At 39.6% G+C, this 22,866-nt stretch overlaps 1 protein-coding gene across 7 annotated transcripts in view; it reads left to right on the top strand.

The window, feature by feature from the left end:
- The window catches only part of INTS10 (integrator complex subunit 10), a 29,524-nt gene that overhangs the window by 3,140 nt on the left and 3,518 nt on the right, over positions 1–22,866 (top strand). For 3 of the 7 annotated variants that reach the window (XM_038559892.1, XM_038559894.1, XM_038559896.1), the window contains exons 5-16: positions 1,979–2,060; positions 2,558–2,698; positions 3,112–3,283; positions 3,697–3,866; positions 4,788–4,921; positions 9,101–9,257; positions 10,261–10,343; positions 11,586–11,738; positions 14,593–14,701; positions 18,685–18,764; positions 19,840–20,002; positions 20,865–20,958. In XM_038559892.1, the coding sequence (XP_038415820.1) occupies positions 1,979–2,060; positions 2,558–2,698; positions 3,112–3,283; positions 3,697–3,866; positions 4,788–4,921; positions 9,101–9,257; positions 10,261–10,343; positions 11,586–11,738; positions 14,593–14,701; positions 18,685–18,764; positions 19,840–20,002; positions 20,865–20,958 (1,538 nt within the window). The remainder of the gene's footprint in view (positions 1–1,978; positions 2,061–2,557; positions 2,699–3,111; positions 3,284–3,696; positions 3,867–4,787; positions 4,922–9,100; positions 9,258–10,260; positions 10,344–11,585; positions 11,739–14,592; positions 14,702–18,684; positions 18,765–19,839; positions 20,003–20,864; positions 20,959–22,866) is intronic. The other 4 variants (XM_038559893.1, XM_038559895.1, XM_038559897.1 and 1 more) reach the window with 3 other exon arrangements.

Raw genomic sequence — 22,866 nt, forward strand, 5'->3', positions numbered from 1 at the left:
TTTCCAGTAGAAGTGTAAGGAACACTTACACTGATTGATTTGCCTTATTGCAATCAGTGTAAGGAAAAAGTCACCAAGCTTTGACACTGCTGTTTATTTGCAATCTGTGTAGTAAAGTTTTTTTAAAAATCCTATTCCAGGGATGCCTGGTGGCATAGTCAGTTGAGCATACAGCTCTTGGTTTCAGCTCAGGTCCTGATCTTAGGGTTGTGAGGTTGAGCCCTAAGTCAGCTCCAGCTCAGCATGGAGTCTGCTTAAGAGTCTCTCTCCCTCCCTCTGCCCACCCCCACCCCGTGTACACTTGCTGTTGCATGTTCTCTCTCTCTAAAATAAGTCTTTTTTAAAAAATCCTATTCCACGGTGCCTGGGTGGCTCAGCGGTTAAGCGTCTGCCTTCAGCTCAGGGTGTGATCCTGGAGTCCCAGGATCAAGTCCCATATCGGGTTCCCTACATGGAGCCTGCTTCTCCGTCTGCCTCTCTCTCTGTGTCTCTCATGAATAAATAAATAAAATATTTTTTAAAAAATCCTCTTCCATTGTAGTCAACAGTGTGTTTGAATTTAACTGAGAGCCGTAGTCTGTTGTCTTCATAGGCATGTTTTTCATGTGCTTTTCCCTCTGTTCCTTGTATATGTAATAATAATTGAGTGCTAGTGGCAGGCATTGGTGTTCAGTATCTCCTTCCATACTCTCTGAACCCCTTGAGGTAGGCAGTATCCCACTTTACTGATGAGGAAACTAAATCTTAAATATGTTAGTTCCCATAGCTAGTTGGTGGAAGATTCAGGGTTCAAGTAATGAACTCTATAAATTCATACTCTATTGTTTATTCCTTCCCACACTATCTTTCAAGTTTCTGGCCCTAGTTAACCTTTTCTATACCTCCCTATATTAGCTTCTAGGGCTGCTATAACAAAGTCCCAGAAAAACGAGTGGCTTAAAACAACTGAAATTTATTCTCCCTCCATTCTGGAAGTTAAAAGTCCAAAAGCAAGGTGTGGGCAGAGCCATGCTCCCTCTAAAGGCTCTAGGGAGAAATCCTTCCTGCCTCTCCCTAGCTTCTGGTGGTCACCAGCAATCTTTATCATTTTTTGTTTTGCACCTATATCATTCTGATTTCTGCCTCTGTTATCATATGGCTTTCTTCCCTGTGAGTCTGTGTTCCTGTGTCTTTACATGACTGTAAGGATTGTAATCATTGGATTTAGGGCCTGCCCCAACCCAGTATGCCCTCATCTTAAGTAATTGCATCTACAAAGACCTTCCTTTTTTTATAAGAAAAAATATATGTAAGGTTACATTCTGAGACTTTGAGTGGACGTGAATTTTGAGAGGATGCTATTCAACCCAATATGTTCCTTGATCATTACTCAACCTTTAGCTTTTTGTGTTATATTATCTTTTCCATTGTTTTACCCCTACCCGTGTATTGCCAAGTGATCCCAAGGAAGATAGTGCAGATGTCTGGGTGGATTTTGATAAGCCTATCTACTCTGCTAGGGAATGCATAGCAGAAAGTAATGGAAAGGTGGCCTTAAAAGTCAAAAAGTATGTCCAGCCTAACCCAGGCTGAATGACTGACTACTCCTGACAACTCTTGAAAGTGATAAGGTTTGTTGACATAATACATCTTGATCTAGAGAGCACAGTTTCTACATTCTGTAGAAAATCTCTATATCTCTTTTATCATTCTAGTTCTAGTGCTTCCTCTTAGTTTCTGTAAACATTTTGTTAGCATTTTAATATTGCTAGTTCAGAAGATAATAAGCAAGACAAAGCAGTCAGTGGTCAGATGAATTTGGGGTTTCCTTCTGGGCCTTGTGGCTGATGTATTTCTTTGTTTCCTAATCTTTAAAATGAGAGTATTTGTTTCTTGGGGAAGTTGGCATACACAAACTGGTAAATTTAAAAAGCCATTTCTGTATGTAATTCCGACATCTTAAACTGTAACACATTTAAGTGATTATATTTTGAAACAGGTGGGCCTTGGGGAAGCATTATTAGAGGCTGAAACTATTGAAGAACAAGAATCTCCTGTTAACTGCTTTAGAAAATTATTTGGTAAGAAAATTTTTATTTTGTTTTAGTTCCTTGTGGTGAGTAGAATATGCTGGAATAAATATCATTTAAGGGATGAGGTCATTTGTGGAAAGGAAAGGAACTTTTCATATTAGGAAATTTAAGTCCTTGTTTATTTTAGTCCGAAAAACATTTAAACAACTTCTGGATTTTTATTATGTAATATTTGGTATCCGAAAGAATATGTATAGTCATAGATGTAAGTATGAAAAATAATAATAAACATCTGAATTGTCGCCCAGTGTAAGAACTAGGCCCTTTTCCATAATGTAAAATCTGCCTATGGATTTCCATGCTAACTCCATCCACTGGTATCCCTGTGCACTGCAGTTTTTAAATAAATATGCCATAAAGGGTTTTTTTTTCTATATATTTTAGATACCACAGTAAATGAACTCTAAAATAAATTTTGTTTCTATCAGAATTGTAGGGCAGACAGACAACTTAAATTTTTTTTCCTTATCTTTCCTCTTCAACAGTTTGTGATGTCCTTCCTCTAATAATTAACAACCATGATGTTCGATTGCCTGCCAATTTATTATATAAGTACTTAAACAAAGCAGCTGAATTTTATATCAATTATGTCACTAGGTCTACTCAAATAGAGAGTCAGCATCAAGGTAAGTGAGAATATCCTGTGATTTTATTTTTACAGACTCTAGTAAATTACAAACTCAGAAATCCCTCATCGTTCTGGTTTTTCTCATACTAGTTTGATAGTGTTCTAAAGGTGATTTCCTAGAAAAAATACTACAAGTAAGAAATGAGACTTTTGGAGCCAGTTTTACCCTTTGGAACAGTCAACTTGCTGAACCATAATGTTAGTGTACTGAGCTTCCTCCACATACCACAGCTCAAAATGCATTTCTTGCTATACTCATGGCCAATTGTGGGTCTTTAAAACACATAATGTGTTGTGATTCTGTGCTCTTGCCTTTGGAATAGGGATTCAGACTTTGTCATTTTCTGTCAAGTACCACATACATAGTAAGTGGTAAGAATAATTGTAGGCTACTTTGTTCTCATTTCCCAGGTACCCAGGAAGCATCTGATTTAATGTCACCTAGCAAACGGAGCTCTCAGAAGTATATAATAGAAGGGCTGACTGAAAAATCGTCCCAGATTGTGGACCCTTGGGAGAGGTTGTTTAAGATTTTAAATGTTGTTGGAATGCGATGTGAATGGCAGATGGACAAAGGAAGACGGTAAGAAAATTGTTCATTTCCAGAATTGCTTAGCTAGCCTTCTGATATCGTAGTCCCAGGATCTTTAAAGGCAAAAACGCTCTCTTAAAAAGCATATAATAAGTAGATACGCTTTTCTTGGTTATTGTCAAGGTTACTTCTGTAACCTTGGTATTTATGCAAAGAGGGTGCACTTTATTAAAATATTTCCCAACGGAAATATGAACTCTCAAGAGCTGGAAGCACTCCTTGGCATTCAGAGCAAAGAGTAGCTACTTTATCGTGGTCTGATCACTGCTCTAATTTGGAAGGGGAATTACACATACCTCCAGCTACATTTGCTAAATGTCATGCTTCTATTGGGGCTTTTCTCTAGACCTTTTGCCAAAAAGCCCAGGGTAATTAAATAATCTTTCTCATCCTTCATCTTTCAGAAGCTATGGTGATATTTTACACAGAATGAAGGATCTCTGCAGATACATGAACAATTTTGATAACGAAGCTCATGCAAAGTATAAAAACCAAGTGGTTTATTCCACTATGTTGGTCTTCTTTAAGAATGCATTCCAGTATGTCAACAGCATACAACCATCTCTATTCCAAGGTTGGTCGAAGAACTTTAGAGTCTCCCAAAATACTGGCTTCAGCTGGAATGATGAAGATAAAAATGTTTACCTTAACATTGTTCTTGAATCCAAATAATTGTGGGGCGACACTAGTGCTTTTTTTAAGTTGTTGGTAGTTTCTATGTATTTTCATTTAAAATTTCTGTATTGGAGTATTTGGGTGACTCGGTTAAGTGTCTAAGTCTTGATCTCGGCTCAGGTCTTGATTTCATGGTTTGTGAGTTCGAGCCTCACATGCTCAATGCCAGGCATGGAGCCCACTTGATTAAGTAACTAATTAATAAAATTTCTATATCAGAGGATGTAGTGGTACTATGAATAAATATACAGATATTTAGTGCCTCTATTTTGAAAAAGCAACAGATGTAGCAGAGTACTGAAGTAGATTTTACAAAGATTTTGCAATAGACGAAGATTTTTTTAAATAATATTTTTGCATATAAATTCTTAAAAATGTGAAAATAGAAAGGTAAGAGTGAAATCACCTACCCATCCACTATAACACAGCTCTCATTTTTGTGTATGACCTTAGTCTTTCACATATTTAGGTTTTGTTTGGAGTTTGTAGCTATAAGGTATTAACATATAACTTCACAGTCTTAAGTGTCTCACTAATTTTCTGATTCGTGATCACTCTAAAAAATTTGTATATACATAAGAACAAATACAGAGAGGGAACTTTGACCTGTAGTCTGTCATTGAGAGAGAACCTTTATTAATAATTTGGTGTATATCTGTACAGTCTTTTTTCGTATTCATGTTTGTCTACCTGAGATCAAACTGAACATACTTTTTCATGACCTTTATTTTAAATGACTGCTGAGTAAACTTCCACTTAATACTAAGTTTTCTTTTCTTCGCTGCATTTTTAAGTATTGGTGTTTTCCCCCTATCCGTAGGTCCTAATGCCCCAAGCCAAGTGCCACTGGTTCTTCTTGAGGATGTGTCAAATGTGTATGGTGATGTAGAAATTGATCGTAACAAACATATACATAAAAAGAGGAAACTAGCTGAGGGAAGAGAGAAAACCATGGTAATCCTTTCAGATATGATTAACAGATTATATGTTTATGGTTTGTTGAAAATGAATGTAAAATACAGCTTTGGAGCTAAATTGATAAAGCTTGGGTCTTTTAATTATAATTACTATGTAAATCAGTGGTTCTTAACTGGAGGTGAGACATTTGGCAGTATCTGAGGACATTTGATTTCCATGGCTTGGTGGGACGGAATTGCTATTAGTATCTACTTTGTAGAGGCCTCCCTGGCATCCCTTGCTGCTAACTGTGCCACAGTGCACAGGACAGCCCCACAGCAAAAATTTGTCCAGCCCAAAAGGCCGATGTAAAGAAACCCTGGTATAAGTTAGTTCTACCTGTCATGACTGTATGGCATCAATTAAAGGTAAAAAGCAAAGCCAAATGAGCTGCTTTGAACACGTAGATAGGGTGCTGTGCTGAGTCCTGGTCTCAGAATGGAAAGGGCCGAGGTGTTCTGGCTAGAAAGTCATTACAACCTAAGGAGATGTGTTGGAAAGGTTTCATGAAGGAAGTCAGCATTTGAAATCAGCCTTGAAGGATCTAGAGGGTTTTGTCATTTGGAATTGGGGAGGTGGGTTTTGTGAAGATAAGACAGTTTGCACAGACATGTGGGACGCCAGAGAATGTGAGGAGCCATTGATCTTATGATGGGGCCAGGCAGCAGGCTGGGCAGAACAGTGATCTTTCAGCTTATTTTACAGCAGAGTGATGCTTTCAATGAAAGCTTAGTGGAGGTGCAGTGTGTAAGAGGATAGTGGAGGTCAGGAGTCCGCAGACAACTTCTGCGAAGGGCCAGGTAACAAACAGTTTAGGGTTTACAGGCCCCACTGTCTCTGTTGCAGCTGCTCAGCTCTGCTGTGACAGTACGAAAAATAGCCATAGACAATAGGAAACAGATGAGGTGGCTATGTTCTAGGAAAACTTTATTGCTAAAAATACCATCTGGTCTGTAGGTCCTAGTTGGCTGTGTAGTACAGAATGGAGCAGAGAAGGTGAAGCCTTTCTGAAGGCTTGTGAGGTTATTAAACCTGATAAACTCATTTGTTTCCTCCCACAGAAAATGCACACATGCACAATTTCACCAGTAATTTCAGAAGTTCAGAGATGCTTTGAATTCCAGCCACGAGCCCCAGGTTGAGAACTCTGCTTAACTAGGCTTTTCCAGATGCCGTCAGCTCTCCCTCTGGTTTCCGTGAATGTGTAGTCTGTCCAGGCACCTCATGTTAAGACCATAGACACCCTTCCTGCCATGTGGATGATAGGTTGTCTAGTACTAGTTTTGTCTGAAAGCAATGACATGCCCTATACAAATCAGTATAAGTAACACAACTCCATCAGTTTGTTCTCTCCATCACCACCTCTTGCTCCCTGTCCAAGCCATCCATATGTCACAAGAGCTGTCATCTTGTCTCCCTGCTTGCACTCTAGCTCCTTACAGTCTCTTCTTGTCCCAACAGCTCTAGTGATGTTTTTTTAAAGACAAGTCAGACATCATTCCCCTGCTTTACCACCTCTAGTGGCTTCCCATCATGCTCAGAATAAACTCAAACTCTCCACTTTGGCTCCAGAGCAGTTATTGAGCAGGCCTTTGCATGCTGCAGACACACTGGCCTCTCTGAGCAGCTGTAGTGCTCTGAGCCCCTTCCTGCACCTGGATGTCTGCCTCCGAGCTGTGCTCTCTACCAGCCTGTGTCCTTGTCACTGAGTTGTCAGCCCAGGCATTTCTCCCTCTGAGGCCTAGAGATGCCCAACCAGTTTTCTCTATTACTCTTATTTCAATTCTGCATACCCCCTATTGCTGCCTACTTTCTGGTTTAGTCATTTGCTGGTTTACTGTCTGTGTCTCATAAGCTCTGTACAAGTTCTGTGGGGCCAAGGACGTTGTCCATCTTCTATTCTGGACATCAGGATAGTGCTTGAGCTGCAGCTAGTGAATGAGAGATTCCCAGTCTTTCTTCTCTGACTCAGCGTCCAGCCATGGAATAGCTGTTTAAACCCTCTGGCCCTCTGGTTCCTTCTGTTTTTACCTCTCCTGGGTCATCTAGGAGGCCCTGCTCTCATACTCTACTCCTCCAACCAACTTGGGTTTCCATCTGTTTTTGTTTTTACTCTTTTAACTGATCTTTCCTGGTTTTCACTCTATCCTACAGTCTGCCCCTGACCTGCCCCAAGTCCAGTCATGTCTATGTGTGCCATCACAGCAGAGGACATAAAGCTCAGCCTATAGACTTGTCTTGTCTTACACATAGTGTTTTGTTTCTTTCCATTATGTAGCATGTAAAAATTGGGAGATTTCTCACAATAGTTGAGACGTCTGACTTCTCCTTAGTAATTGGAATGTCTGATACACTGGGCCAGATGGAGGCTGCCCTCTTCAGACAGGCATACACTCTCCGCCCAGCCTAAGTCCCTGGCTTGTGTGACATGTCAGGTGGCTGGGAGGGTGGGGGCGCTGGCCTCTCCTGTGGACTGTGTGTTCTCTACCCATACATACTTATGTATGTTCCCTATAGTCAGGGTTCTTGCTTACAGCATCTGGCCAAAACTTCAGAGTGTATGTTTGCACTTTAGAATCCATTTCAGAAACTGTTTGGAAACAATTCCCACCATATCTGAGGTCCCTTCCATAAACTTCCAATCTTGTTTTGAGGCAGGAATATTTTCTGTATGTTGGAACAATGAATTGCACATCCATATTAGTATATTCTCTCAGTTTGGCAACATGTGGCAAGGAACTGGACCCTGATGAAGCAGGATACCTAACAGGTTTTGAGTATGTGTCATTACTGAGGGAGGATAAGAATATGGCAGCTAAATAGAGTGGGTAGGGAGGGTCCCCAAGCATCAAGGATAAGCAGGATAATACCAGGCTCTGAAAGTGGGGGAGAAAGGTGGGTAGTGGGAGGGAGGTGCTTATTTTTTCTGAGATTAGCTTGAGGAATGGAGCTTTCAGCTGAAATGTTTGTACATAGATTTAAATGAGCATAGTGGTGTAAAAATATGATGGAGAATTTAATTTGGGTCATTAAGTTAGTAAAATAATCTAGATGGAATAAGAGTCAAGAATTTCTCAGCAAAATAAAATTAAGTGGAGCTGTTTTACCTTTACTATTTTTTGGCAAGCTGTCTGACCATGCTTACTGGTGCTTATAATAGGTGTAATTCTCTGAGAGCTCTCTTTTCTTTGATTTTATATTTCTTGAGATGAAGAGCAAGGAAAGTAGGACTCTTTATTGTAAAATACAGAAAGCATTAATAGATGAGTACTGGCAAACCTACTTCCCGGCCGACACTTTGCATTGGGAGAGCAGAGCTAGAGAGGACTGGCCGTGAGAGAAGCTATGTATAGGGAACAAAAGACAAGTAAAAGTCATTTCTCTGATTCTTAGGGCATTTGGGCATTAATTTTATTCCTCTACGTGATAAACTTCTTTCGAAGCAAATTAAATGATTTCACACATGGAAAAATAAACTATAAAACATATGCTACTTTACCTGTATCTCTGAATGTAAAACTCTTATTTGGGGCTTTAATAACATCGATATGTTCTTAAACTATTGCAAATTTTAACCCCATAGGTTTACTTAGAAGTCAACATCAGCTTAGAATTTATCAGAAAAATATAAGCTTAGTTTTTAAGGTAAAAAATTAAATGTGTGAGAGTGAAAAGATGAAAAATTTATATTAATTTTAAAGCCAAATTGTTAAGTTCAAAAAATGTTACTCATTATAGTATCCTTTGATATAAAATCCATATAGTAATCAGAATTGGAGGTAATAAACATAACAGTGTCTGAGGATGGTTGACCCTTAAATAACATGGGGGTGAGGGGTGCCAACCGGCCCCTGCCCTGCACAGTCATGTATCTGTATAACTTCTGACTCCCCCAGAACTTAACTACTAGTAGCCTATAGCTGACCAGAAGCCTTATCTATAACATTAATAGTTGATCATCATATATTTTGTATGTTCTATGTATTATATACTATATTCTTATAATAAAGCTGGAAAAAGAAAATGTTATTAAGAAAATTATAAAGAAGAGAAAATACATTTACAGTGCTGGACTGTAAAAAATCCATGTGCAAACAGATCTGTGTAGTTCAAACCTGTGTTGTTGAAGGGTCATCCATGTATGACTGTAATTCCGCTTCTTTCACCCTCTCTAAGCAGAGTTCAGACGACGAAGACTGTTCGGCAAAAGGCAGGAATCGTCACATCATAGTCAATAAAGCTGAGCTTGCTAACTCCATCGAAGTGCTGGATAGCTTTAAGCTAGCCAGGGAGAGCTGGGAGTTGCTCTACTCCCTGGAATTCCTTGACAAGGGTAAGAACATGCCTGTCATATTGGTGCTGTTTAATTTGTTATCAGTGTTACCAGTGTGTATTATATAATTATTAATATTCAAATAACCATTTACATCTTAGCTTCTATTCTGAACGTTTATTATAATTAGGATTAGGGTGGAGTTTGAGGGAGAGATTTTGGTCTTTTAACATTTGTATTGCTGGCCTCTTCTTTTTCTTGCTGGGTTTATTCTGTGTTTTTAGTTGTTCGACTTAGTATCTTCCTTAGTCACATGTAGCTAAGCATACAAAAGGTAATGCTGTTTTAATCTGCCTGAAAAACTCACCCTACAGAAAGCCCATTTTCCTTTGAGAATAGACTTAAAACTATGGGGAGTTTTATAACTATTGACTATTTCAACTGACTAAGGAAAGTAGTGGATTTTTGCCATACTTTGGAATTCAGCAGTGTATTTTTCCTTTCCTTCTGGCCAGTGGCCCTTCATCCCTTGGCCTGCTGTCACATACCTCTACAGAACCCTTGGTCAGATGTGTTGTGTCATTTTTTCTAGGTAAATACAGCACCCCTCCATCTCTCCCAGTCACATCTAGAATTGCAAACATGTATGTGACCTTTGGGGGATTTTTCCTTTACTTATAACTTGACTTTTTAAAAAATGAGTAAAACTCTTAGCGTTGTATCTTTATTATCTAAGCTGGGTGAAAGGAAAATGATACTTTTGTTCTAAGGAAAACAAAGTAATTTACAAGATAAATGAGGTAATATGTGAAAAACATTTTGAACAGCCCTTGGGACCATGGTGTGTGCTTAGTAAATATTGAGGCCTGATAACAATAGTGCCTGCGCATTACTGGTAGGTATTACATTCTAACTTTACTAATTGAGATTCTAGACCATTGTTTTAGAAATCAGAGTTGATAGTTACAATCCATGTTTTGGAATTTTGTGGTTGTGGTGCATTTGTTTTGTTTTCGGCTTCTGTGTTAACATGCTTTTGGTAAATTTGCTTTTGAATTCTCAGAATTTACAAGAATTTGTTTGGCATGGAAGACAGATACTTGGCTTTGGTTAAGAATCTTCCTCACCGATATGATCATCTATCAGGTAGAGTCATGTATTTTAAGTTCCTGTGTCTGTACAGGATGATTATTATTGGGACGCAACTGTAACATGTAAGGTGCGAATGTTCCTTCTGTAGACTAGTCATGCTCTGAGCGATTATGGTCCACTTTCATCTCAAAATAACTCCAAAATGACAAGCCCATATCTTCTGTGTTATTTTTGCTATGTCCAGCTACACCTCTCTGTAAAAGTAAGGTTTTTACTTTTCAATAAAAGATGAATACTTCTCACGCCTCCTCCTCTCTACTCTGATGGAGTCCTTCTGCCTTGCTCTCCTGTGGGCTACATATGCCTGGAATGGAGAGAGCTAATAATTCCCCAAGAAAATGCAGAGCTTCCAACCTGTGTTGTTGAAATTGTCTTCATTCTACATAAAGAGAAATGGCATTAGTAGTAAAATATTTCTAAGAAATGGCATATCCAAGACATATTTTACCTAAAAGTTTGTGTGATTTTTATTTAGTCTTAAGGATTAAGACCAAGGGAGCCTGGCTGGCTCAGTCGGTAGAGCATGTGACTCTTCATCTTGGGGTCGTGAGTTCAAGCCCCATGTTGGAAATAGAGATTATTAAAATATAAATAAATAGGGATCCCTGGGTGGCTCAGCGGTTTAGTGCCTGCCTTCGGCCCAGGGCGTGATCCTGGAGTCCCGGGATTGAGTCCCACGTCAGGCTCCCTGCATGGAGCCTGCTTCTCTCTCTGGCTGTGTCTCTGCCTCTCTCTGTGTGTGTCTCTCATGAATAAATAAATAATAAATAAATAAGTAAACAAACAAACTTAAAAAAAAAATTAAGACCAGAGAGAAAAAAATCTTTGTCCATATCAAGTACCTCCATAGAGAACCCTCCATCTAGCTTGAAGTAAGTTGGTTTAATTATTGCTAAATCTCCTTTTTCCTCCTCAGATGATCAAACAGAGCTACCTTATTTGTAGTTGCTTGCTAGTTGCATAATTAACTGGAGATTTTTAAAAATATATTTGGGAGAGAATAAGCCCAGAGAGGAGGCAGAGGGAAAGAGAGAGAGAGAGAGAGAGAGTCTTAAATAGACTCTATGCTGAGTGCAGAGCCCTACTCGGCTTGATCTCACAACCCTGAGATCACAACCTGAGTCGAAACCAAGAGTCAGACACTTAACTTATTACGGAGCCACCCAGGGACCCCAACTCTGGAGATTTTTTTAGATGGTGGTGGTTTTCACCTCTTTGCTGGTATGTCTTTCTTAGGGTCAATATAAAAAAGCAATAGCCAGCCTGCATCATTTAGCAGCTCTCCAGGGATCACTTCCTCAGCCACAGATCACAGGACAGGGAACACTGGAGCATCAGAGGGCACTCATCCAGCTAGCAACTTGCCACTTTGCTCTAGGGGAGTACAGAGTGAGTAATGTGTGCCTTGCAAGTGGGGAGGGCCCTCAGATGTGCTCAGCTACCTTGGGGCCTCCTCTTTACCCTGGAAGGGCCTTTTTAATTCTGCATGTTTATTTGAAAGAGGATTTTGCTGCCTGGATTTTATCACTTAATCTGTTGGTAAAAATGTTGATGATTTTGTTTTACTTTGTTTTCTCTTTACTTATGTCTTCCCTGAAATTAGGCTTCAGTACTTTTCAGATTTTCTGTCCTCATTCCATTTTGTTGGAGGAGGGTTTCTTTTTTCTTTACTTTCTTATCTGGAACCATTTAGAGAGAAATCAATCCTATTGTACTTGGACAGAAAAGACATTTACTAGGTGGGAATGGAGGATTTCCATTAGTTTATCTGAGCCTCAGATTCTCTTTTTACATGATGAGGACACCTGCTACTGGGTGTTGCTAGAGCAGACATGTAAACAAGTCTATTTCCGGCAGTCATGAGCCCCTCCTACCACAGGGTGGGGACCATGTCTCTACCTTTGAATCTCTCTTAGCACCTACCACAAACCACAAAGTTTGCACAGCTTTGATACTTAATATTAAGGTTTGAATTCAATTAAAATGTACATTAAATTAATTAAAAAGCACATTCTGTATTCTTTATACAGCATAAATTCAAGACCACAACTTAACACTCAAACTCTGATTTCTCCATCTTTCTATATGATAAGTTGATTATTTTGTGATTAGTCACCCTGAATTAAGTTTTTAAACTTAAATTTTGGAATATGTTTTATAATTTGCCATGATGATATTTAGGAGGAAACAGTATATAAAGTATGGCATTGAAAATACTTTTCTGCCATTCTTTATGTAATTATCAGGTACCTAAATCTTCATTCCAGTGAATTCCTCCTGAGAACTTGAAGGAGAACACATAATTACCTACCCAGATACCCATATATCACGTAGAATTAAAGACTACACAAGGCACTGCTGTTCAGCATCATATTGGGGAATATAAAATAAATAGATTTAAATAAGCTGGATGAACTTATTCTCTTTGGGGTTAAAGCTGATCGGTGTTAGGCCTGCATCCTTAGTGTTAAAGCTGATCGGTGTTAGGCCTGCATCCTTAGTGTCTACCTTAACCTGCTTCCTGACTCTCAGCTTCTGCAGCTGTCTCCAGCTCCGACCCAGCATGTCCAGATGAGAATTTCCTTCGTTCTCTGGCCCTTGGATGTAAAACTGTAGAGTCGTGGGTTGACTCTTAACTCTTACTCTGGCTAATCTTTTTGAGTCTTCCAGCATGAAGCTTAGTATCTTTGGTGTAGTGCCTTTTATTTCCTCTGCCAGGACCCTAATCCCTGGCTCTAAATGGAGTTGCTCTGTGTATAATCTTTTTCCATCTCTTAAGTTACAGTCATTGCTTTCTATGAGATTGCTATCATTATTCCACTTAATCGAAATACTGACTACCTAGGTGCCTAGAGTTGAACTGTGTGCTGGGGGTGGAGGTATAAGCAGGGTTTGGGGCATGTGGGATCCCTGCATCAGAACATATAATGTGAGTTACAGAGAAAAGTACAAGTATTTATAGGAGAACGTTAAAAATGACATACTTAAGCAGTATGTCCGTGATATAGGCATAGTAGGCATTCAGGGAAGAGCATTTTCACCAGAGTCCGTGTAGTCAAGGAAGGATCTAAGGAAAGGATTGGCTGGAGGTGTACATTGAAGGATGGTGGTGTGTGACTCTGGGGGACACATTGTGTCCCTACCACTTCCTAGCTCTGTGACCTGGGGCAAGTTATCACACCGAGCTGTCAAACTCCAGTGTTCAAGTCCTGAACTACCAAACCTTCAGGCTTTTAAAGCTAGAGCCTCACCACCCTGTGGCCTTAGCTGGGTTCTAGATGTACCAAGATACCGATGCTCTCAGCTGGCTGTGGCTTGGGGCAGCTAGAGCCCCCAGGTCAATGCTACTGGCTCTGAGCAGCCTTACAAACATTTTCTGGGTGTGCTAAGACTGGGAAGCATGAGTTTAAGACTGCACTTTCTTATCTGTAAAATGAGGATAATAAGAAGGTTGTGTGACCCATAGAACATGCTTCCCAAATGAAATCTAGCTCTCACTAGAATATGAACAGGTGGACTCGTAGGTGATCCACTCTGTGGATCGAAAGCAACCTTTGTGTTGTGTGGCACTTGAGGCCTTCCTCAGCCTCCACCACTGCTGTGGACCACTTTATCTGTTTATTTCCTAAACCATGCATTCCTTCCCCTCACGTAATCACCTAACAAATACCCAGCCCTTTTTCACATCGTCCTTTCTTCTGAAAACCCTTTTTTCTCTTTTCTACATTCCAAATCTTTTCCCTTAAGGCTTAGATAAGGGTAACCTTCCGACCTGAACTGTTTCCAGCTAGTTTAGCCTGCGTATATTTCTCCTTCATTTTAAATTACATTCTATATCATTCCATTTAGTTCTACTTTATGTCCCATTTTGTTGATTTTTCTTTTCAGAGAGTTAGTAAATGTCTTTAAGATGGATATACTTCCTTTGGATGCCACTCTATTGTTAAACATGTTGGTAGTTTAGTTAATATTTCATTAATTTTTAATTTCTGTTCTTTTGTTTTAACAGGAAAGAATGAGTTGTTATTACCTCAAAGGTCTAGTGCCTAAATTCGATCTCAGTTACTTTTTCTGTTTGCTGTTGAGCAAACAGTAATGATCTTACAAAGAGTCTTGAGGCAGTGCTACGAACCTCCATGTGCACAGGTTGCCCAGTTGTATGCTACATGTATGTTAGTGTTATGTTGATTTGCTTTCAATCAGAAAATTTCAAATTGGTACCTTCTCACCTGATCTTCTTTAGATGACATGTGAAAAAGTCCTTGATTTGATGTGCTACATGGTACTCCCCATTCAAGATGGAAGCAAATCACAAGAAGAACCCTCAAAAATAAAGCCCAAATTTAGAAAAGGTACCATGACAAGTTTTATTCTTACTTTGTAAATACGGCTTTAGGACCCAAGACTGGGAAATTTTTTATGATTCCTGATGAAATAATACTATATGATCTGCAGGGTTTGACAAATTATATAAAAAGTTAATCCCTGCCAAGCTTGTCCTTGGCATTGATTTCATAAGCAGCTGTAAATTTGTCTTTCTTCCAAGATTCTCTTCACTTCTCAAGTTTGTTATCTCTGAATAATATCCGTGAATTACTTATCCTATCTTTACCAATTTTCGGAAGACTTGCAGACGGTTAGTTAAGAAGTGTCTCCTGACATTTCTCTCTCAGACTATTTTGAGCTTCACCTCAAGTAGCACATTGCTTAATAAACTATATACAGTAAGTTGTAATGCTTATATAAGAAAGGAAGAGAGATTCACTATCAGAGTTCTAAGTTTCCACATTAGAAGTTAGAAAAAGATAAGCAAGTGAAACCCAAGAAAAGTAGAAGACAAGAAATAATAAGAGCAGAAATCTGTGCAATAGAAAATGAAATAGAGGAAATTAACAAAACTAAAAGTTGCTTTTTTGAAAAAATAAATTGATAAGCTCTTAACAGGATTACCCAGGAAGCAAGTGAACATGAGTTACTGAGAGCAGAAATGAAAGGGTGAATGTCACAACAGATCCTACTGAAACCAAAAGGCCATTAAGAGAATAAATTATTAATAACTTTATGCCAGTAAATTCACAATTTAGATGAAATGGAAAAAATTCCTTGAGAAACACTTGTGCAAATTGACACAAAATGCAATAGAAAATATGAATGTTTCATATAGATACAGATCTCTCAAAGATACTAAATTTGTTTTTAAAAATTTTCCCACAAAACTCCAGATCTAAATGGCTTCACTGGTGAATTCTGTCAAGCACTTAGGAAGAAATAACACCAATCCTACACATGGTCTTTGAGAAAAGAGAGAAAGAGGGAACACTTCCGAATTCAGTTTTTAAGGCCCGCGTCACCCTAATAGCAAAATGAAATAAGAGCATTACCAGAAAAGAACGTTAAAAGGCCAATATCCATCATAAACATAGATTCCAAAATCCTCAAAAAATCTTAAAGCAAACTGAATAAGGATAACACATATGACCAAATATACTGGGAATGCAAAGGTGGTTTAACATAGGAAAATCAATCACTGTAATATCACCACTTTAACACAGTAAAGGAGAAAATTCATATGAATCTTTTAATGCAGATAAGATTCCATTATGTTTGCATTTATCATTCATGATTTAAAAAAAAAAAACTTAGCAAACTAGACATAGTTGTTCCTCAGCATCATCCTTAACTATGAAATAGCAAAAGCTTTCCCCAAGATCAGCCACAGTACAAGAGTGTCTGTTCTTACCACTTCAATTTAGCATTCTGGAAACTGTAGCAAACACAATAGGCAAGAAAAAGGAAGGCATGAAGGTTGAAAACAGTTGTCTTCATTCACAGATATGACTGCCTTTGTTTGCAGCTACGTGTGTGGCTACATTAGAAAAGCCTTAGGAATCTCCAAATAGGATAACATAAACATAAAATACTTCAGGATAAATTTATTGAAAAGTGCAAAATCATTTTCATAGATCATGTTTGTTAGGGTTCTACTTCTCCCCAAATATAGCTGTAGCTCCAGTGAAAATCCTAGCAGACTGGTAGAAATTGACAGATTTGATTCTAAAATCTATAGGGAAGTGCAATCCAGACTAGCTGAAACAGTTTTGAAAAAGATAACAAAAACTGGGCAACTTACCTTACTTAATGACAAGAGTTTAAATATAAAGCTACGGTTATCCAGACAATATTGGCATAAGAGTGGAAAATCCAGGACCCACGCAAATAAGGTCAGATGTTTTCAGGGAAGGCACCAGAGTAATTCTTTGGAAAAAGGAAGGCATCCTCGACCAGGTGGTACTGGAACAAAGGGCCTAAGGTGTAGAAATAAAAAGAAGCTGTATGTCATATTATTCACAAAAACTAATTTGAAATGGAGCCAAGACTAAATGGAAAAGCTAAAGTGATAACATATTTTAGAAGAAAAGGTCTTTGTGACTAGTAGGTAGATTCATAAGGACATAAAATTTCCTAGAAGATGAAAACATGACAGTCTTTTTTCTTTTTTTTTAAGATTTTATTTATTTATTCATGAGAGACAGAGAGATAGAAGCAGAGACGAAGGTAGAGGGAGAAGCAAGCTCCCTGTGGGGAGCCTGATGTGGGACTCGATCCCAAGACCCCAGGATCACACCCTGGGCTGAAGACAGATGCTCAACCGCTGAGCCACTCAGGTGCCCAAAAGCATGAGTCTTGATCACTATTGACGTTCTTTAAGGTTATATGGAAGGTTAAAAAAAAAAAAAAAAAAGGATAGCCCTGACCCCTTCAAAAAGTATGTGTCTCTGTGAAACAGAAACAGATCAGCTGGGTTAAGACTGGGCCTAGCTGACTTCAAAGCTGATTTTAAAGCTATAGTAATAAAGATAGTATAGTGTTGGCATAGAGACTGGCAGATGAGACAACAGAGAACCAAGAAACAGGTGATAGTTCAGTTCAGTGGGTGAAGAATGATTTTATCCAATAAGTGGTGCTAGGACAATTGATCCAAATGTAAAAACAACAAAAATGTGGTCCCTCCTTCACACTACACAAAAATTATTTAAATTTCAAGATTTAAAAATGAAAAGTAGGGCAGCCCCGGTGGCTTAGCAGTTTAGAGCCACCTTCAGCCCGTGCCATGATCCTGGAGTCCCAGGATCGAGTCCTGCGTCAGGCTCCGTGCATGGAGCCTGCTTCTCCCTCTGCCTGTGTTTCTGCCTCTCTCTCTGTCTCTAATAAAATAAAATAAAATAAAAATCTTAAATAAAAACGAAAAGTAAAACTTCCAAGCTTTCTGAGGAAAATACAGAAAAAATTATTTGTGCCTTTAGGTAGAAAAGGATTTAGGCCACAAAAAGCACATAGCAGAAAGGAAAAGGTGAATAAATTTAAGTCACATTAAAGTTAAAATACCAACATAAGTTACTGTGATCAAAATGGATCTCCTGTAAAAAGGGCAAATTTAAATTGTATTTCATGAACCTTTTGTTTTAGGTACATAAACATTTGTAAATATATATATACAGGATCTCCATTACTTCTTGCTACTTTTGTGCTCAGGGTAGCAAAGGATTTAGGATATAAAGAGCACATGCCATAAATGAAAGGATTAAGGTTTTGGTTTGAAAACTATTGCCTAAAGTTTTTTTCCCTGTAAGTGCACAAGAAAATATACGTGAGAATGTTTATTTCAGCACTGTTCGTAATAGTGAAAAGTTGGAAAATCCACTGTCCACCATAAAAGAATGACTGAATGAATTGCACCACATGTAAATAGCAGAATACTGAATAAACATTGAAAGCCAATGAACTAAATCAAATAGGTATCTATAGGTATTAGTATGGAAAACAGTTTGCAGGAGGATGTGTACAATATGACACCAGGTATGTAGTAGACTGAAAACGTGCAAAACTTCCCTCAGTGGTGTTGCAAAGGAATATGAAGCATTCAGAAAAATAGGTACTCTAGGGAGAAGGGAAGCTTCTGTGATCTGAAAAGGGGCTCAAGAGGTTTCCACTAAATTTGTGAGACCTTAGGTTAAAATCTTGAAATCAAAACATTAACATTTTAGACCACTAAGTGTGGAGCACAGTCTTGTTTCTAACACTCTATATAATTTTCTCTACATTTGAAATGTCTTTTCATAAAAAGTATTTAAGAAAGGTTAGAAAAGAGGATTGATAAATGAAATCCAGAGATCACTCAAAAACCAGTTTCGCCATCACTAAATATAACTGTGGTTTAACTGTATTTGCAATCAGGTGACTGTCGCTTACCTTTTTTTCTGGAAAGCCTCTTAAACATACGCTTCACAAAGCTGTTTTCTTTGATAACAGATGTATTGTGGACTTTTGTCCCCAGGTTCAGATCTGAAGCTGCTGCCTTGTACCAGCAAGGCTATCATGCCGTACTGCCTGCACTTAATGCTGGCTTGTTTTAAGGTAAGCTGAAAGTTGATTGACATGCACAAAATGCCATCTGAAACCCTCTTCTGACGAATTGGAGTGTCTTGGTGTTGTGGGGAGAGCACATGGGCTAGGAGTGAACAAATACTAACTGTGGATGGCACTGGGCACAAATGAGTAGGAAATGATCCCCATTCTCGAGCAGTTTACAGGTAGTTGTGGGACAGTTATGCAAATGACCTGGCCCATCGTGATGGTCAGTAAATATTTTATGAATTAATGTATGTTGGGATCTATTAGCTAGGAGAAGAGAATACACCTGCTATTGGGTTCCTAGAAGGATGATGAGTTTATGATCATAAAGATGGGGTTAGGTGAAAGGTTCCAGGCCTTTGGACAAACACCAGCAAAGGCGCAGCATTGCTGGGAAGGTTTCCAGGCTGTTGGAAGAATACCAGGCCCCTGGCTGCCAGCGGACCTGAGCACCGGGTTTGTGAGCCAGAGAACAGCAGTATTGGGTTTCTGCTTTAGGGCCAGAACTCCCAGCCTTTATGCATCCTCAGAATCCCTGGAGGCAACAAACAATTCAAAGTGTGGTTTGAGACCTAGCAGCTCATGTAGAGCTTGAGGGACTTGGGCCACCTCTGTACTCCGTGGGCCGCTTGCTTCCTTCCTTGTGGCTTGCTGCCTTCTCCCCAGGCCATGTTCTCTCCCTTCCCAGCCTTCTTGCCCACCCTCTCCCCACAACTGCCCCCTTCACAGAAATCCCCGACTTCCTCTCTCTGGCGTGCAGAGCCCCTCAGCTTCTCTCGCCCTTGCCCCAAAGGCAGAGCTTCAGGCACAGGGTGCACGCCCCACTCCCGTCAGGGCACTCACTGAACCCGCTGCCAGGGCCCGTGTCTGTAGCACAGAGGGAACTCCAGCCTCTTTGGATAGGACCCACCCTTCAGAAGGCAGTGTGATATTTGCCTAGCAGGTATATGTTCTACTTTGTTCCGTGTCTCACAGTTTCTTAGAGCAGCATTTGTTTTAGGAAATAACATTTGGTATGTTTAAGAGCAACCTGTATTTCCTCTTCCTTTTCTTGTCTGTGCCAATCCTTATCTTGCAGCTCCGAGCTTTCACAGACAGCAGGGACGACATGGCCCTGGGGCATGTGATTGTCTTGCTTCAGCAAGAGTGGCCGCGGGGAGAGAATCTTTTCTTGAAAGCCGTCAATAAGATTTGCCAACAAGGAAATTTTCAATATGAGAATTTTTTCAATTATGTTACAAGTATCCTTTTTCCTGTTTAAGCATAAGAAATCCTGACTTTTTTCTTTTCTTTTCTTTTTCTTTTTTTAGAATAAATGCATGGTACAAAAGTGAAACAATCATTCCAGGTAGAAATAATGGTTTTCACTATTTGGGGGGAAGAGAGAAAGAATGACCATTAAAAATGGGCCTGTGGCAGTTGGTCTATGAGAGTTGTAAAAGGCCTCATAGCGGTGACAAAAGCAATCAGAAAAGCCGGTAACTCAGTTCCACTTTCCACCTCTAGCAACTTCTAGGAAGATACTGAGATGCCTACATTAAAGGCTTCCGGTTCCTAAGAGGCCCAGAGTGGCCTCCCCGGGCCTCCCCGGGGGGAACTGACTGTCCCCTGGGGTCAGCTGGTAGAGCACCATGTCCAGCTGTTAACAGCTGCCACTGAGAACCCACCACGCATGCTGCCCAGCCCAGCCATTGCTTTGGACAACTGGGAGCATTGTGTTTCATACCCTTGTAGGGAAAGACCACATTTGAACAGTGAGGAGCATGCTATCCTTTCCATGTGCTTTAGGGCGGTAGTTCTTAAACGGTTTCTGGGGATACAGCACCCCCACTTCCTTTTTCATTTTGCATTCAGAAATCAAAAGATTTTGCTGTTAGGACCATATAGAATCTGTTTATTTAGAATCTGTATGGAAACCTATTTTTCTTTATGAGGTGTTATAGTTGGTATAAGAATCTTTAGTTTGGGGCTTAGACCGACCTGGGTTCTGGTACGGACCCAGTTGGTGGGGTGGCCATGGGCAAGTCAGTCACTGCCAGCCTGGCCCTCCAAGAGAGGGGGCACCTTGTCTCTGCACGTGGTTAACCTGAATCTGACCTGCAGATATCGATATGCTGGAGGAATTCGCCTACTTAAGAACTCAGGAAGGTGGGAAAATTCATCTGGAATTGCTACCCAATCAAGGAATGCTGATCAAGTAAGCATGTTGTCTTGCTCTTCCAGTGCTCACCTTTCATGTGCTTGTCAGAAATATCTGTAAGTTTTGTAGCTTTGAGAAGTTTCCTAGAAAGGAATCCAAACCTGGTCTCTGTTTTTGAGTAGATTGGAGTCTAGGTCCTTCTGAAACCTGATGGTTCCTTAACTACATTTCTGATAAAACATTTTTTAAATTGGGGTACTTCTGTCACTTTTAAAACCCTTTCACTAAACAGAAGTCTCATTCAGAGTATCTTTTCCTTTCCAAAATTTACAGGCTAATCCTATACATTTCCGGTTAGACAGAATGTTTTTAATTAAGAAGAGCCATGCTTAGAGTTGTAGTAGATTAGGAAAAACTGCAGACTTTATTTATTTATAAACTGTACTTGGATTTCAGTATTTATATGAAGCCTTCCCAAGCAGTCGTCACTGCTTGCATAGCGCCCGGGAAACTGGCAGGGTCTGGTGCCTCTTGAGAAAAACACGCCTGCCCCAAGAAATAGTGGTGGGGTGCCTGGTCTCAGGCAGGCCCTCCCACACCCTAGACAAAGTTAGTGACCATTTATGATTTTTAAATAGCTCATAAATCTTGCTTCTATCCTTCAATACTCATTGTAGTTTGGGCAATAGATCCTCTGTGCTGTAAATGCCACGTGTAGCTTTATTTTCATACTTTCTCCTTTGCGTCCTGCAGACTCAGCATGGCTATGAGTCAGTGTTAGTCACTGCAAGAGACTGAGCCCCAAGTGAGAAGGGAGTGTTGTGAAAGCTGAAAACCTTGTCCTTTTTCTCTCAATTGTGAAATGAACGAGTTTTCAATTGTGGAGAGCAAAAATCCACATCTTTTTCTGTCTTTGTAGAGCCTTAGAAATGTTGAGAAGGAAGTATGAGATGTGCGTTCTCGATATTTATAATCATAGTAATTTGGGGCAAAGTGAACATTACTGCTATTGAGAAGAGGGTCTTATGGAATCTATTCTAAGGAATGGGGAGATTAAGTGGGCTTTTAGTTCTTCATCTTGTAAATATTATAAATATTCTAAACATCTAAAATAAAAGAGCAAATGCTCTTTTTTGGGAACATGAGAGACTTCTGCATTAGGCTGCTTAGGCAAGATGGGGTGGCCATGCTCATCCTCCCATCTCCATTCCCTTCCCTAAGACTGCAAGTGAACTCTGGGGAGAAGAATTGCATGGTTAAAATATTCCTGACAGTGTTCGAGAACAATGATGACTTGTTGATATGGGAGCTTAGGTATCCCCTTTTGTGGGCTTAAAAATAAGATTTCTAGGTTTTGAGGCTGGATATATAAAACACACCTAATATTAATAGCTTTTCAGTTAATTCACATTAACACTCACTTTACAAATTATCATAACATAGGAACAGCCTTAAAATCAACCACATTTTAAACTTATAGATGATACTTCACTTCAGATAGTGCTTAACTGTGAAAATGTGAGTGAGTGGACTGTTAGAAAATCAACAGTTGCATCTCAGGCTTCATCATATGGAACCTTTCCTCTAGAGGTGTAGCCAGTTTGTACTGGGCTGAACAACGACCTGGTTACATGCAGACAACCCCAAGGATAAGGAATGAAAGCAGGCACTGTCCTGGACACGCAGATAGTGTCACTCTGAAGGGTTGTTTAGGGCGAGGTGAGGATGCGTAGCATGCATTTCTGGGCTTCGAAGGAGAATTCCATGCTCTCCCACCCTGGGCAATATAAACTTTAATTGCTTCTGACTGCCTGTAGAAGACCAGTAGGCACCTTGGGAAACCTGCTAACCCATCCATTTGGAAGCAATAATAGGGATAGTTAGTGAGTGAGCTAGCCTTGTAGACATTTGCCCATTCTTCCCTATGCGAGTCTCAAAGTTCCTTTGACACCTGCATTTCAAATT

This window comes from Canis lupus, chromosome 16 (genome assembly GCF_011100685.1).
Source record: "Canis lupus familiaris isolate Mischka breed German Shepherd chromosome 16, alternate assembly UU_Cfam_GSD_1.0, whole genome shotgun sequence".
In the NCBI taxonomy this organism is placed as follows: Eukaryota; Metazoa; Chordata; class Mammalia; order Carnivora; family Canidae; genus Canis; species Canis lupus.